The 16,692-nt window shown below is 44.9% G+C and overlaps 1 protein-coding gene across 1 annotated transcript in view; it reads left to right on the top strand.

Annotated features, from left to right (window-relative positions):
* The first annotated feature begins 309 nt into the window (after positions 1-309).
* Positions 310-16,692, top strand: part of LOC103805712 (cystathionine beta-synthase-like) — a 17,909-nt gene continuing 1,526 nt past the window's right edge. The window contains exons 1-16 of the mRNA XM_009078372.1: positions 310-351; positions 916-1,127; positions 1,620-1,726; positions 3,214-3,348; positions 4,105-4,184; positions 6,227-6,361; positions 6,865-6,934; positions 8,492-8,583; positions 9,381-9,506; positions 10,370-10,454; positions 10,636-10,741; positions 11,773-11,847; positions 12,566-12,700; positions 13,654-13,762; positions 15,875-15,959; positions 16,669-16,689. Coding sequence (XP_009076620.1) covers positions 310-351; positions 916-1,127; positions 1,620-1,726; positions 3,214-3,348; positions 4,105-4,184; positions 6,227-6,361; positions 6,865-6,934; positions 8,492-8,583; positions 9,381-9,506; positions 10,370-10,454; positions 10,636-10,741; positions 11,773-11,847; positions 12,566-12,700; positions 13,654-13,762; positions 15,875-15,959; positions 16,669-16,689 — 1,615 coding nt within the window. The remainder of the gene's footprint in view (positions 352-915; positions 1,128-1,619; positions 1,727-3,213; positions 3,349-4,104; positions 4,185-6,226; positions 6,362-6,864; positions 6,935-8,491; positions 8,584-9,380; positions 9,507-10,369; positions 10,455-10,635; positions 10,742-11,772; positions 11,848-12,565; positions 12,701-13,653; positions 13,763-15,874; positions 15,960-16,668; positions 16,690-16,692) is intronic.

The following is a 16,692-nucleotide window of genomic DNA, read 5'->3' as shown; positions in this document are numbered from 1 at the left end:
GGAGGACAGGGCAGAGGGAAGATTAGGTAATGCAGGAAGGACAGGGTCAAGGGACCCTCCATCAACCTTGCACAATACCTCTGCTACATGATTTATTTTTAATCCTGTTTATACAAGTCATCTTCACTGTCTTGCAGCTTCTTTCTTTCCCTGTGAATAAGGGGTATGTGTTTTGTCTGTTTCCTGATTGTTTTTTGTTTCTAACTTCCATAATCTGCAGCTTTGAAGAAGCTTCCAGTCTCGTGATCCCCAGTACTTGGTCTCCTGAAGGAATTCCAATCTTCTGTGCTGTCACCTTCACCAAAGGACATGGAGAAGTTCGTATCAGAAAGGCCTGTTCCTGTGATTAAGGTACTCATTGGTCTTTAGGGAATACTGTTTGCCTATCTTTCCATCACCAGAATTTGGGAGAGCTTTTTCTGTTTCCAGAGAGATTTCTAGGTTGCTTTGTTGAAATGCTGTGGAGGTAGGTGCTGTTGAAACCAGTGGCCCTTCTGGTAGCAATGCAGAGTCTTCTGGTACCATTGGCTGATTAGTCATCAAGTAATCTCACTGTACTCCTCTCTGCTTGGGAAGGGGAGGTTTTATTTCAGAGAGCTGGTTTTGGTATAAGAGTGCTGTCTCCCACGAGACTAGTCCTGTTTTCTTGATATTGATGGAAGCATGTTACAGTGAGCTCATACCTCAGTGTGTTTAAATTATCCTCACGTAGGGCACTGTGCTGAGCTTTTGCACTCAGCATTGCAGTGCAAGAGTCTCATGTTGGTGACAAGATGTGGGTGATTTCCCACAGTGCAGAACTTGAGTCACTTGGATAGTCTCAAAGATGCTCTGACCTTGTTACAGCAGGCAGAGAATTCATTCTCTCTCTCCTCAACCCTTTTTTTTTTTTCTTTTTCTTCTCCCTCCCCCAAGAATGGAATCCCTACTGTTTCACCCCAGAAGAAGCCAGATACAAACTCATGCCCTCATGCACCTGGCAAATTATTTCTCTCTGGTGGGACAGACAATGAGAACTGCAAGGCTAATGAGAAGGAAAGGCAGTGGATCCGCCCTGATACACCCAGCAAATGCACATGGAAGCTTGGGAAACCCATCTCTTCCTCCCCCCATCATCATGCTGCTCTGTAAGTATTACTTTTATCTGCTGCTTTTCAGCACTAATCCAGGTTCTCTCAGAGCCATGTGGATTTAACAGCAGATGACTGATTTAAATAGAGTCTTTTTAGCCTGTAGATGTGCTGGTGCTTCCTTATTTCCATGTCTAAGCAAAGCTAAGAGCCCAGATTGAGCATCCAAGGGGCCTTGTGCCAAGAATGTCAAACCACATGGACTGGAACAAACTTATTTTAACTAACCTGGCAAGCAGAGCACTTCATTCTTGCCTCAGCACTTGGCTTGATGTCTGATTAATCCTTATTTTGGATCAAGGACTTGATGTTTTGTCGATTTGTATCCACTGGATATATTTTTCAACTAAAATATCTCAAATAACTAGTCTGACAAAGGGGAGGGAGAAAGTTAGTTGGAATAAAAAGCACCAGAAGTGCTGTGTGGTTGTTGTGACCTGCCTGTGGCCACTCCTGTGAATACACTGACTTTGTTTGTATGTGTGCCAGGCCAGAGCCTCCAAAGATCCTGCCAAACATCCTGAATAAAGTTGGCAATACTCCTTTGGTGCGAATCAACAAGATTGGGAAGCACTTTGGGCTCAAGTGTGAACTCTGTGAGTACTGCTGCAGGCAGAAGATCAGACTAACAAACACTGTTTCAGAAACTTGGGTAGTTCTGGGTAGTAGTGTCGTGTAACCTGGGCACAAGAGTGCAGGCACCCAGCAGAAAACAGTGAGGAAAGATTCCTCTTTTTCTTTGGCAAGTTGTCAGGTTTTTATGATTTGGTCATCTAAAATACCTTTCAGTTTGAACATTTTGTGCAGCTTTTCCATTTTGGTAGAAAAAGCAAAATGTTTTTTCATAGAAAATTATTTTTTTAAATTTTAAAAAAATATGTAGAGTTTTTGATTGCTTCTCATCTTCAGAGTACTCCCTAGTGTGTGTAAACAGCTATCACTGAAACAGAGATCACTGAAAATGGTTGAAGGAGTTAAGCTGTCAGTGAATTATGTTTGTTTATAAGTCTAACCATACTGGAGATACCTGGAGGCTCTGATCAGAGTCCTGAAAGGTGGTGATCAACACTGCTGGGAGTACTGAAGTGAAAGTGTAGGCTGAACAAGGGGAGAAATTTCCAGTTTGACCAGAAACTCTTTGGCTGAAGAGCTTGTCAGGGAAGAGGGAGTGCAGGCACCCAGCAGAAAACAGTGAGGAAAGATTCCTCTTTTTCTTTGGCAAGTTGTCAGGTTTTTATGATTTGGTCATCTAAAATACCTTTCAGTTTGAACATTTTGTGCAGCTTTTCCATTTTGGTAGAAAAAGCAAAATGTTTTTTCATAGAAAATTATTTTTTTAAATTTTAAAAAAATATGTAGAGTTTTTGATTGCTTCTCATCTTCAGAGTACTCCTCAGTGTGTGTAAACAGCTATCACTGAAACAGAGATCACTGAAAATGGTTGAAGGAGTTAAGCTGTCAGTGAATTATGTTTGTTTATAAGTCTAACCATACTGGAGATACCTGGAGGCTCTGATCAGAGTCCTGAAAGGTGGTGATCAACACTGCTGGGAGTACTGAAGTGAAAGTGTAGGCTGAACAAGGGGAGAAATTTCCAGTTTGACCAGAAACTCTTTGGCTGAAGAACTTGTCAGGGAAGAGGTAAGACCAGGTTTCAAGGCCAGGCTGGATGGGGCTCTGAGCAAACTGGTCTGGTGGAAGGTTGGAACTGGATGATCTTTAAGGTCCTTTCCAATCCAAACCATTCTATTATTCTAAGACATGTTGGCAGAATTCTCTTGCCTGTGCTATTGGACTGGAAGAGCCCCAGGGCTCTTTATCCTAATGACTGGACTGTAATAAAGAGAAAAGGTGAAAGGAGAGGTCATATTTGAGGAGACTGACAGAGTGTGAGTTCCTGGCTGCTGTGACCAGCACCAAGTGACAGACTTGCTTGTTGTGACCCATAACAATGGAGATGCTGTGAGCTGTATCCCCATCTCTGGTGTTGGGATGGAGGGAGGTGAATTGGACAGACATGTTGCTCTTGCAGGTATGTCAGTGACTGCTGTTTAAGAGCTCTGCTTGGTTGCTTTGTTTCCAGTGGCCAAGTGTGAGTACTTCAACGCTGGAGGCAGCGTGAAGGATCGCATCAGCCTGAGGATGGTGGAGGATGCTGAGAAGGCTGGGATCCTGAAACCTGGGGACACAATCATAGAGCCAACCTCTGGAAACACAGGTAGGGCATGGGAAGACCTTATCAAAGTGTCTCTTCCATCCTGCACAAGGAACAATTCTGCGGTGTCCTATGCTGACCAGAGCAACAATAACCAGCTGGAAGGCAGAAATCAGGCTGGAGGTACAGGTTTTTAAGGTAGAGATGAGATGTCTGCCCCTAACAGACAGGGTACTTTGCTCTGGTCGCAAGTTGACATAAGAGATTAGAACCTCAATCACAAACAGCATCTAAGTCTTATGTTTTTAGAAAGGCCTTAGCTTCAGCACACTGCAAACTGGGGATTCAATGCAGAATTGAGTCAATAGAGGCTCTAATGATCTTCTGGAAGTATCAAAGGGTATTTAGTCTTCTCTAAATTAGTATCTAGTATCTAGATACTAATATCTGATATCTGCAGTATCTAGTCTTCTCTAAATCAAAGCACATTCCTTTCCCAAATTACTCCTTTAAAAATGAAGTGGGTGAGACAGGAGGAAGGTGATGTGCATGTGGTAAAGCTAGCAGTCTGCACATGCCAAATTTCCCCACCCTTGGCTAAACTTTCTCTTGGCTGTGAACCTCAAAGAGTGAGCAGCATCTGTAAATCCAGTTCTGCCCAATAGACAGAAACATTTCCTTTGCCACCCCTCAGGAGACACTGTACTCAAGCCTCTGGTGAAAATTTGATTAAAGCCAGGGCATGCCAAAGCTGGCACTGTGGGTTTTGTGCTTTGCTGCTCCTCACTGTATGCTCTGCATGTCTTTGCTTGCTTCCAGGAATTGGGCTGGCCCTGGCTGCAGCAGTGAAGGGTTACCGCTGTATCATCGTGATGCCAGAGAAAATGAGCATGGAGAAGGTCAGATCTGCTTTTCTTTTCAAGAATTAAAAAAAATAAACGTTTGCACTTGCAGAGTTCCTGGTGCAGATTTAGTTTTGCAGCTGAAGCTGTGACTTGAGCAACAAAGGTGTAGGCTATTGGTCTCCAGGTTGTTGACCAGGCAGAACTCTGCTGAGGGGCTGTTGCCAGTGCCCAGAAAAATCCAGGCTGGCTATCCATGGATAGAAAATATCTTTAAGACTCATCCCCACAGCACTATCACTTTGAAAACTGTCCTAAGTGTTTTAAATACAAATGTCAAGGGAACTTGAGATTTACCTAGCACATTGAAGTGATTACCTGTCCCTGGGTTAGCTGTCCCTAGCTGAGCAGAGGGTGAAGGCAGTGAAGCTTTGAACATTCTGCAGCTCTACTCTGGGCTGACTGAGGCTGTGGTGGAGCCTGTTGAGCTCCCCAGGTCACACTGGGTGATACTAACACTTGTCTGAGTTGTCACCACAACAACAAAGGGGAAAGGAGAGCTGCATCACTAATGTCCTCTTACCTTCACAGTGGAAAGCACAGAATATCCAAGTTCTAGAGCAAACCTTGTCCTGTGGTGCTGCATCTGCAGCCTAAAGAAGAGAGTAGAGAAGAGATTCCATGTGTTCCACAGCTGAACAAATGTCCCTTGGAGGCCTCTACCCATTGCTTGCTCTTACCTGCTCTAGAGGGAGAGGTACCACATGGCCATTGCCTGCTTTGCCTTAGTTTTTAATACTAGGGCAGGTTGTCCTCAGGACAACTAGACTCTAGAGCTGATAGACAGAGATAGGAAGCCAAATAGCCTCCCTGAAATCTGAGGGGAAATGGTTTGAGATCTGCTTAGCCACTTGGATCCTCACAAATCTATGGGACCAGATGGGATCCATCCCAGGGTGATGAGGGAGCTGGAGGAAGAGTTCACCAAGCTGCTCTCCATCATTTACCCACAGTCCTGGCTCACTGGGGAGGTCCCAGAGGATTGGAAGTTGGTGAAGGTCAAGCCAATCCACAAAAAGGGTTGCAAGGAGGATCCGGGAAACTACAGACCTGTCAACCTGACCTCAGTGTCTGGCAAAGTCATGGAGCAGATCATCCTAAGTGCGATCACACAACAAACAAAACACAGCTTCCTTTTTCCTCTTTTCTGCTCAAAGCAGGATCATCCTAAGTGCGATCACACAACACACAAAACACAGCTTCTGTTTTCCTCTTTTCTGCTCAAAGCAGCAGAGGAGCACCAGCAGGCATCTAGCAGTAGGACAAGAGGGCACAGACTCAAGCTCTGCCAAGGGAGGGTTAGGTTGGATCTTAGGAAGAGATTTTTTACAGAGAGAGTGCTCAGGCATTGGAATGTGCTGCCCAGGGAGGTGGTGGATTCACCATCCCTGGAGGGTTTCAAGCTGAGACTGGATGTGGCACTTAGTGCCATGGTCTAGTGACCACGGTAGGGTTGGACTCGATGGTCTTTGAGGGCTCTTCGAACCAGGGTGATTCTATGATTCTGTGATTGTCATGTGGCACCCAAGGCATCCCTCCCCTCTGAAGACAGGCTTTGCCTTAGCTCAGTGCTATAGACTTTCTGGCTTTTGTATCAGGTGATGGTGCATAGGGTCCTGGAGGATCTCCATTGCTGCCTGTGTCCAGAGGAGGAGATACATGTATATAATTTGCACTTGAAGACAAAATACAGGGATACAGCACTGTTTGAGTGCAGAACTTGGGACTAGCATGAGAGGAGAAGGTGTTTTGCCTGAATCAGGCTTCTTAATGTGTGGTAATAGTCCCTACAGGCATGAAGCCCTGGACTAGAAACGGGAATTTGACATCTGTCTTCCAAGTAAAGCTTAGTTAAAACCAAATGTCCTTAGGGCTTTGGACCCGTGGCTCGGTGATGTGAGACTGGGATTTAAAAGAACTGCTAAGAAGACTATTGAGATCAAGTTAAAGGGAAGATGGGTTTTCTTAACCCAGCATCCAAATTAAGTCTGTGCTGGGAGTGTGTTTTGGGGTTTTGTGACCATCTTTCTTTGCTACAGGTGGATGTCCTGAGAGCTCTGGGTGCTGAGATTGTGAGGACCCCAACCACTGCCAGATTTGATTCTCCTGAATCTCACGTGGGAGTAGCATGGAGACTGAAAAATGAAATCCCCAATGCACACATCCTAGACCAGGTGAGAGCCAAGGAGTCAGAGATGCTGGCATAACATGGAGAAGGTATTGCAGCTATGTGTTCCTTAGTGTCCTTGGTTCACTGTTCAACATTCCACACGTGTCTCTAGTGGAAAAGATGCCCCAAATCTGGAGCTGGAGCTGAGAATCACCGTGCTGTAGGGCAGCAAGTTTTTGTAGGCACTTGAGGGCAGCAATGAGCTGATGTTTGCCAAAAGTGCAACACGTGTGGCTTTTTCCTGTGAATGTGCAGCCCTGTGTGGAGGAACAGGCACAGGGTCATGTTGCTAACAGTAACTGTCCCACAGATGAGACTGATTTTGGTATAGGAGGGTGCTGGCACCTTAGAACAACTGTTAAATTAGGATGTATCTCCCCTCTGGGAAAGGTCCAGAAACAGTATGTGTAGCTGTCACAGTGCTTGGAGATTGTTTGACATGTTCTTGAAATGCCTCACGATGTGAATTTTGTCTTTCTGGTCTCCTTCGTGGCTGTTCTGTCTTAGTACCGGAATGCCAGCAACCCCCTGACACACTACGACACCACAGCTGAGGAGATCCTGCAGCAGTGTGATGGTATGTGTGCTCTCTGCCCTCTTCAATGAGCCTCTGGCAGTGTCTTATTGTGAGGCACTTGGAGAATGAGACCTGAGCTGTGTGGGAGATGCATGGATTTTGGTACAGCAAATCCCGTACACACGCTGTGTGTCATTAGAGAATTACCTTCTTTCAGTACTCATAGTAATGATTTTTTTTTTTTCCATTAAAGAAGAATTCTTTAGACTCCTCTGCTGGTGATCAGGTGGAGGAAGCAGTAATGCTTTAAGTTATCTCTGGAAAAAAAATAATCCATAGGTAGACTGGTATGAAATAGGATCATTTTTTTCTCTGATCACAGATACAGAAAGAGGTATTTTAACATTCCCAGATCAAATACTCCAATACACTGGAGAATTTTTCAGGAGCACAGACTGCTCTGTGTAGCAGTGTCACCAGTAGGACACTCTCACTTTGCAGGGTTCTCTTCAATGTTAGCTCTGGGCAGTTGAGTACCAGAAGGGACTGAGCAGTGGCAGCAGAGAGCTTCAGCTGGGCTCACTCCCCCAGCTGAGGAGCTGCTTTGAGAGCTGTTGGAGCCATTCAGTGTGAAGCTGCAGCCTACCATGTGGACATTTCCATAAGTGTTGGAATTAAGTCATATAGGAGACTCCTGACCTGCCTTATTAAATGGTACAGATTCTGGTGGGACTCTCTGATAAGAAAATCAGCTGTTAAATTCCTTCCCATTAAGGTGAGGACCATGTGAAAAGTTCTCCTCCTTCCCAAAACTCTAACTGTTCAAAGTTAGAGTTAACTTTCCCAAAACTCTAACTGTTCAAAGTTAACTCTAACTTTGAACTCAAACTTTGAGTTAATGTGTGTGCCCCAAACTGACAGTCCAGATGAGTTCCAGCTTTAGGCTTCTGGTGCCTATTCTTCCTTATAGGCCAAGCACTGTTCAGTTGCCCCAGCTCTGTGGAGTGACATTTGGCTTTGTGTGTGAATGGGTGACCTTTTAAAATACTTTTTTAATTAACAAAGCTGTTAATGTGGATGCAGCAAGGAAACTGTAGGTGGTGACAGAGGGATCAACTATCATATCCACTCTCACTCTGAGTGCTCATGACCAAAACAGTCCTCCTCACATGAAAATGAAAGAGTAGCTGTGTTGTAGGCATCTCCATGGATGCCTATCCCATGCTCTTGGCACTCATTCAGTTAATTAACTAATAGAATGGACTGCTTGGTTTAAGTTAGAGAATGAATTATCTGTATCAGCAAAACTGCAGGAAAACTGCACCTGTCAGCAATAAGAGCCACCTCCAGCTGTGTGCAAAGTGCCACAAATTGGTGCTTTGCCAGACCCTTGGATGGACATTTCAAAACCCTTGTTGAAGCAGATGAGGATTGAGCAAGGCAGGCTCAAGGCAGGTGTCATAACAGCTCTTGGGGAGCAGAGAGGCTTATTGTGCCCTTTACTGTCACTCTCTGCATTTTTGTTGAAGAAAGTCCATTCTCAGGTGTAAGTGGGTTTTTAATCCATCATTCTGCTGGAGATTTCACAACTGCCTTCTATTCCTCACCCTTAAACAGGAAAGGTAGACATGCTGGTGGCTACAGCTGGCACAGGAGGTACTATCACTGGCATCTCCAGAAAGCTGAAGGAGAAGTGTCCAAGTTGCAAAGTAAGTGACAAGCTTAATGCATTTCTCTTTAGAGGGGTCAACCTCAAACTGCTCCACTTGGCACATCCCATTTCTTGCAAGCTTGCCCTGGGTCTCTGTGGGAAGCTCTTGGATGTTTTCAGTTGGAAGGTAGTTCTGAGCCACAAAGAAAGGTTTTCAGCCTGTCTGAAATCATTGTGCTCTGGTTTCATTGGTGACCAGAGTTCAGATTTGGCTCGATAGATGAAAACTGGCCTTCAGATCCTTTAGTGGGGTGTCTGAGAAACTTCTTCCACCAGTGTGTAGTCTGCAGCCTTGTGTTTCCCCTCTGACTGTGCCTTCACCAACTTGCCTGGAGCTGCTGAGGTTTCACCCAGTGAAATTGTTCCTGCACACACCAACCTGTGTGCCTGCCTGTGTGCTGTTCCTCACAGAACTTGGTATCCTGCTTCAATCATGAATATTTTCCTACACGGGCAGGGAGTGGTAAAGAAAGTAAAACTGATCTGCTTACACTTGGCACAAAATGTGTTGGCTGTAATAATACCTGAAGTGAACAAGGACAATCTTGTCTCTGGGAAACCCTGTTTTCTGTTTAAACCACGTAGAGCAAGTGGTGCCTATAAGTGTCCACAGCCTGAGGAGATAGGATGGGCTGCCAAGGGGCCAGAAGCAGCATTTTGCTCCCAGAAAAGGTGAATGTTGCCAGGAAGACATGAGGAGGAGACCAGGTTGCTTTTAGCTTGGCTGTGTGTGCAAGCACTGTGACACCAGCAGCTGTAACAAGGCCAGTTCCTGAGTGGAAACTGCTTCTCCAGATTATAGGTGTGGATCCTGAAGGCTCCATCCTTGCTGCCCCAGAAGAACTGAACAAGACTGACAAGACAATGTATGAAGTGGAAGGAATTGGATATGATTTTGTCCCCACAGTGTTGGATAGATCTGTAAGTCACACTGCTTGGTTTACTGCCCTTTGCCCTCTGTTGGGATGCAGAGTGAGGTGAAAGGTGAAGGAAAAACTTGGAAGTGTTTATTTGAGCTGAAATGGGAGGGCTAGCAGGCAGAACTATTCCTGTTCTTTCCATCAGCAAAAGCAGTCCTTGGAATGCTTCTGTCAGGGCCACATTTGTTTTACAATGCTAGGTCAAAATGTTGTGAGCAGATAACATTTTCCTAGAACACTTTGGTTTTTTAAAAAGAAAAACTCAACACACTCTAAAAACTCACCCACAAACACATAATAAAAATACCACAAAAGAAACCAATAAAAAAAACCAATTCCAAGAAAGCATCCCAACCCCTCTTGAGCAGAGCCTGTGTCCCTGGGAAACCCTCCAAGAGGGGAGGAAACTGATGCTCTCTGGCTGACTGACAGCAGCCTGTTTTAACAGTGAGGTTCCATTATGCTGATGACACAGGGGAAATTCACTGTTTTCACTGTTAGGGTGGTCAGGCACTGGAATAGGCTGCCCATGGAGGTGGTGGAGTCACCACATCTAGAGGTGTTTGAGGCATCTGGATCTGACACAGGAGGATATGGTTTAGGGGTTACAGCAGAGTGGCAGGTTAATGGTTGGACTCAATGATCCTAGATGTCTCCTCCAACCTTGATGACTCCATCATTCTATGAATGTGATCATCTTACCTTGGCAAAAAACCCATTTGGCATTGGCAGGATGGAAACCCAGGCCCATGGCTCAGTAGGGCTGTTACCTCAAAGAACATGGGTTGAATTCACTTTGGTTGTGTAGTTCCCCTAGCCCTCATTTTAATAGACCCTTGTTTGTCTATTCCTGCCCCTCCCCAGACAGTGGACCAGTGGTACAAGAGCAACGATGAGGAGTCGTTCGCGTTGGCGCGCATGCTGATCCGGGAGGAGGGACTGCTGTGTGGTAAGAGCAGATGCAAATCCTTTGGGTTTCTGAGTCGTACATGGGAGGCTGAAATCTTGTGCAGATCTCCTTCCACTTCAGAACTTGTCTTCCTCACTCTGGGCTCATCCGTCTCCTCCTCTCAGTTGGCCATTCTCATTTCCCTTATGGCTTTGCCCATGACTGCTCTGTGTTTTGGCAGGTGGCAGCTCAGGCAGTGCCATGTCTGTAGCTGTGAAGGCAGCCAAAGAGCTGAAGGAGGGTCAACGCTGTGTTGTTATCTTCCCTGACTCCATCAGGAACTACATGTAAGAATCTGCTTGTTTTCTCTCTGGGAAAAGGGTGAGGCAGTCCCCCAGACCTCCTTACAGCAGTGATTTGAAGATGGATTTCACATAATACCCAGTTATCCAACAAGGAGTGTGGGGCACAGTTTCTGAGGTATTTAGAAAGGGTCTGATGTGGAAGAGAGAGGAGCTTACCCCTCTGAAAGCTGAGCTCTGATTTCTGTAATCATCACTGGTTAGCACCTTTCATAGGAGAAGACTTGCTTTCACTGTGGGATTTATTGGGGACCACTGGTGTTATCCCATTCCTGGAAGGGCCCCTGTTACAGGACAGGTGAAAGTGTGAGGGCTTGAGCTGTGCTGAGAAGTTTTTTTTTCCTACTGCCTTGAAACACATCCCAAAACATGATGGTTTTAGCTGTGTTTCCTGAATTCTGTGTGTCCAATACATTACTGGAGATGGCACTTAGTGCCTTGGTCTGGTAACCACGGTAGAGTTGGACTTGATGATCTTTGAGGTCTCTTCCAACCAGGTTGATTCTATGATTCTTTGAGCTGTGCTGAGAAGTTTTTTTTTCCTACTGCCTTGAAACACATCCCAAAACATGATGGTTTTAGCTGTGTTTCCTGAATTCTGTGTGTCCAATACATTACTGGAGATGGCACTTAGTGCCTTGGTCTGGTAACCACGGTAGAGTTGGACTTGATGATCTTTGAGGTCTCTTCCAACCAGGTTGATTCTATGATTCTACTAGACAACTAGAAACTGCAGACAAACCTTGCCTGGTACATCTCCATTCCAGGCTGTGTCTCTATTGTATTGCAAGGGACTGATGTAGTTGGAACTTTGTTTCCTACAGGATTCCTTTTGCTTCCTATGAGTATTTCCTCTCCATGTCCCTGGCTGGTAAGCTTGGATGGCAGATGACAGTCTGTTTTTAATAACACTCTAGTTGTTAGTGGTAGTGAGCTGTAAACAGTTGCCTCTGTGTGCTGTTTGCTGTCAGATGTTCAACCTGCTAATGAACTTTTTACTTCCTGATGCTTTCCAGGTCCAAGTTCTTGAGTGACAAATGGATGATTCAGAAGGGGTTCATGAAAGAAGAAGACCTTGGCAGCAAACCTTGGTAAGCCAGTCAGATCCATTTGGATTTTCATGATCCTATTCAGTTGACTTTGTGGCAGTTGCTAATTTAAAGCTCATTTCAATTTACACAACTTCCTTTGATTTGGCTAATATTGCATGGTATTGTGTTGATGTATAATTGCAGCTATTAATCAAATCTGCTTATATTAATTGGCATCCTTCTTTGAGTTGCATGGCAGCAGAAGAAAACTGGGGATTTAATGATTTTTTTTTTTTTTTAAATGAAAAGCATTTAATCTGGAATTAAAAAAAAAGCAGTTTGCAAAGAACTCTTCTGAGATCAGAGTTCTTGAGTGCAAAGCACTGCAAATCTACACAGGTGGAAGGGAATCTTCCCTAAATTGTTACCTATCATGACTGTAAATATGGATAGACCTTTGGGTAGGAGCACAAAACTTTCTGTATGAGATATAAACAATGAAATTAGGGAGATTAGTGTTCTCCACTAAATAGCTGTAATCCTAGAAAGTAGATGAATGGGGAAAAGGGTTCCAATCTTAAAGCCTTCTCACACTTCAGGAACTTTCTGATATTGGGGGTAAAACTTGGAAGCTTGAAGCTTTGTTGACTCTGGCTGAATCCTGACTCTTCCTTGCAGCCTTTTGTCATTCCTGTAGTGTTGGAGGTCACTACATGAAGAACTGGTTCTGTTCTCTCCCATAAGACTTGCATGGGTTTGTTTTTTATTTCATACCCAGGTGGTGGAACATCAGTATTCAGGAGCTGAGCCTCTCTGCTCCCCTGACTGTGCTTCCAACTGTTACCTGTGCGAAGACTGTGGAAATTCTCCGAGAGAAGGGATTCGACCAGGTACCAGTTGTTGATGAATCTGGGTATGTCCACATCTATCACTATTCATCCATATGTTCACTTCCCTCTCCAGGTCCCAAGGGATGTCTTTTAAGTGCTTACTGGAAGTATAATATCCTCTCACTCATCCTTTTTCAGTTGTAGTAGCACAGTTGAGAAATGTTGCCTTAAACACACCAATACTGGACTTGGTGTGTTGTCATGCCAGGACTGTCCTGCCCTTCACATGATTCTAATGGTTATTATGATATACTTACTCAGTGTGTCTCTGCAGGATAATTTAATTGGATTTTTTTAGTATTATTATAATAGCTGTTTAACTTAACAAAGCAAAAATTGCTATTTAAAACAACCAACCCCAAACTTAGCCACCTCCACCTCAGCTTTCATCCAGTTTCTTCAGAGCACTGTGGTGCTGTGCAGTGCTATAGTGACCCCTATAAACCAGGCTATCCCCAGCAAGGGGAATATGCCTTGTTACACTGCCAGGTCTCCTGCAGACAGGCTGAATGAAGAGTTGCTCAGTTAGTCTCCAGTTACAAGTGCTAACTCAAGGGATTATTGTTATAGATCCTCATAGGGAATGAAAACTGGGGTGAGTGTGTCACTGGTGCTCACACCTTTCAAAAGGACAGAGGAGAGCATAAAACAATGAAGTAGTCTGTGCTTTTCACAAGCTCTCTGAGATTTGCAGGAAGCTTTCCAGTTGCAAGGAGCAGAGATTCAGAGAGCCTGATGCTCAGAAGGGCCAGGTACCCACAGCACCTGCTGCCTTATGTGTGTCCAGAACCTCTGAGAACTGGACTCTGTCTCCTGCAGAGACACAGAATTCAAGTATACCATCAATAATGCTGCATTATTACCATGAAACAGCTTGAACTGACTTATCCAGGCTGGCTGAGAGTGGATGCTCTTATCTACAGGAACACCTGAGGCTTTTGTGTTGTTTAGCCCTATCTTCTCTCTTTTTCCCCAGGGTGATTTTGGGCATGGTTACCCTGGGTAACATGCTTTCCTCGCTGCTTGCTGGAAAAGTTCAGCCTTCTGATGAAGTCAGAAAAGTAATCTACAAGCAGTTCCAACAGGTAGGCAGGTGCATTCTACAGCTCCTAGTTCTCTGGTTCAAAGTACTAGAGCAGGTGTCCTAACATGACAGTGCCATCAGGTTGGGTAAGGTTTGCCTGGGACCATGCCCAGCAGCTGTTGTTGAGCACAGATGTGGTCCTAGGTCAGTCCACACCTCCCAGGTCTGTGTTGTGGCTATATTGTGCTGTTTCATTACTTCAACAGGCTTTTTTTTCTGGCATGCTTGTCCTTTTCTCCTTCCCCAAAACCCCAGCACAGATGGTGGGCAGTGTGTAACTATCCAGGGAAAGACACAGGGAGATGTTGAAACAGCTCTGCTAAATAATTTCTGTACCAGATGAAAACAAGCAACTTTTTGCCTTGTGTATCAGATGCCTTGCTGAAGCAGGGGAATGGCAGCTGAAAGCTGATATTGTCAAGATAAGTGAATTTTGATGTTATTCACTATCATCTGTCTATCCAATGTGGAATGGTGCAGCTGACACCCCTGAAGGACAGGCTGCGCAGAGAAGTTGTGGATGCCCCAGCCCTGGAGGTATTCAAGGCCAGGCTGGATGGAGCTCTGAGCAACCTGGTCTGGTAGAAGGTGTTCCTGCCCATGGCAGGAGGTTGGAACTAGATGAGCTTTATGGTCCCTCTCAACCCAAACCATTCTATGATACCACAACTTCCCAGCTGTATGGGCACTTGTCTAAACTATATAAGTAGTGCTGTTGTTGCTTTACTTCTCTTTCAGGAAAGAATTTTGGTTTCAACATGGAATGTTTGACTTAGTTTTCACTAGGCTTTTAGTTCCAACACTATCTCAAAGCAGATGAAGTGCTATGTTCTGGAAGTACATGTAATGCTTCTATTCAGCCCTGCAAGGGCCCTGAGGCTGAGCAAGGATGCTGGTTCTTTATGGACAAATGTAAATGTATTCTTTCCTTCCCAGACAGATAATCAAGCATTGTGTGGAAATGTGGTGCGTAACACAACTGCTTAGTTCATGTTCTCCCTCATTTGGACACTTTAAGAGTTTCTGGGGCTGGTGGTGTGTGATCACTTCTGTAGCTATACTGGTGTTGGCTGTGTTAGCCAGTTCTCTGTCCTTCTGAGGTTGTGGCTTTTGCCATGGGCAGCTTGAAGTTTCTGATGCTTCTTCTTCTGGTTGGTGTTTCAAGCTGCATTACAACCTGCTGTTCCCTTAAACACAGCCTGCTGGGAATCCTTTAGATCTCCTCTGGCTCCCAGTATGGAGTCAGAGCTGTGTTCCAGTGCAGCCCACCTACTCATGCTGTGGCATTTGTTCCTCACTCACAAGCTCAGCTCACTGCAGGGTGAAGGCTTTTTGAGCCTGCAGTGCTGTGAACTCCTTCAGTGCCCTGTAATGAAAGTGTGTCAGGTGGTGGGTGCTGCATGGACCTGGGGAGAGCCCCTGGGTAAGGGACCTGTGGCTGCTGCTCAGTGTGTTAAAACATGTAAGAACAGATTAATGCAGTTTATTAACTGGTTGCAGCAGGTGATCAACTCGGTGTTTCAGGAGGATCTGTCCAGGTTGCTTTCTTGTTTAGTCTTAGCAAAGTTGAACTTCACCAAAAATGAACTCTTAGCTCAGTTCCTTGATTGGCACCTGAATACAGTGTTAGCTGAGCAGTCTTTCACCCCTGGTTTTGGTTTTGGCTTGTTTGGGCTTTTCCCCTGCTGCCTTTGCAGATTGTATTCACTTCCACAATGATTTGCAGCCTGTTTCATTCACTTTTTCCCAACCCTGTTAGAATAAAATCACCAGGTATAAAGGGTAACTTCTTCTATTAAGAGAGATGGAACACTTGACCTTCATCCCTTATTAACATGTTTTAGATATTCAGTATATTAATTATGTTTACAGAATCAGAGTGAATAACTTCATGTAGTGCTTCATTTTCTTGTTCTGTTTTCTTGGAGATTAGAAACAAAGACAACTGATCTTTTAAGTTGGCTTTGATTTGTTAGTGGTTTAAAATACTTCAGATGGAGCAGTGCACAAATGCTGGAGTATTGGTTTTAGTCCTGCATGAAGTATAAGGGGATTATTGACCACTAAACATACAAAGGAATGTGTTATTTATGTTTTGCATCTCTCTCCTCAGATTAACCTGAAAGACAACTTGGGGAAACTCTCTCATATCCTGGAAATAGATCACTTTGCTCTAGTGGTTCATGAACAAATTCAATGTAAGTACAGTCCCAGGTTAACTACACTCCATTTTTTTTTTGTGTTTCTAAAGCAAAAACTTTATTACAACTTTATAAAGTTTAGTAAGGTCTGGATATTGACACTAACATCACACCCTGTGCCTGAGAGCACTGTCCAAATGCTTCTTGAGCTCTCTCAGAGTTGGAGCTATGATCACTTCCCTGAGGAGCTGTTCCAGCGCCCAAACACCCTTGGGGAAGAGCCTTTCTCTAATAACTAGCTTAAACCTCCCCTGCCTCAACTTCAGGCCATTCCCCCAGGTCTGTCACTGGCTGCCAGAGAGAAGAAGTCAGTGCTGCTCCTCCACTGCCCCTCGTGAGGGTGTTGCATACAGCCATGAGGTCTCCCCTCAGTCTCCTCCAGGCTGAACACACCAAGTGACTTCAGCCACTCCTCCTATGGCTTCTCCTCAAGGCCCTTCACCAGCCTCATTGCCCTCCTAAAGTTTCAATTTCTGTATCCCTTTTGCTGAGGAGTCTTTCTGAGCTGGAAATCCTTGCCACTTCCTCCGTGAGTGTTGGCCAAGATGCCATTTGGATTCCACCTCTGTGTACCAGTGTCACCAGGGATCACCAGCTCCAGGCCCTGACACGTTGACTCCTTCCTTTACAAACAGTGCCATTAAAACCAAGCAGGATGGTGTGGGTTGGTGTCTCCTAAAGCAGAATTCCCTTTGTTTCCATGCAGATCACACCGACGGCTCCTCCAGTA

The sequence above is a fragment of the Acanthisitta chloris genome, unplaced genomic scaffold (assembly GCF_000695815.1).
Source record: "Acanthisitta chloris isolate BGI_N310 unplaced genomic scaffold, ASM69581v1 scaffold10257, whole genome shotgun sequence".
Classification (NCBI taxonomy): Eukaryota; Metazoa; Chordata; class Aves; order Passeriformes; family Acanthisittidae; genus Acanthisitta; species Acanthisitta chloris.
Note: the sequence above shows the minus strand (reverse complement) of the source record. Positions and strands in the feature narration are given on the sequence as shown.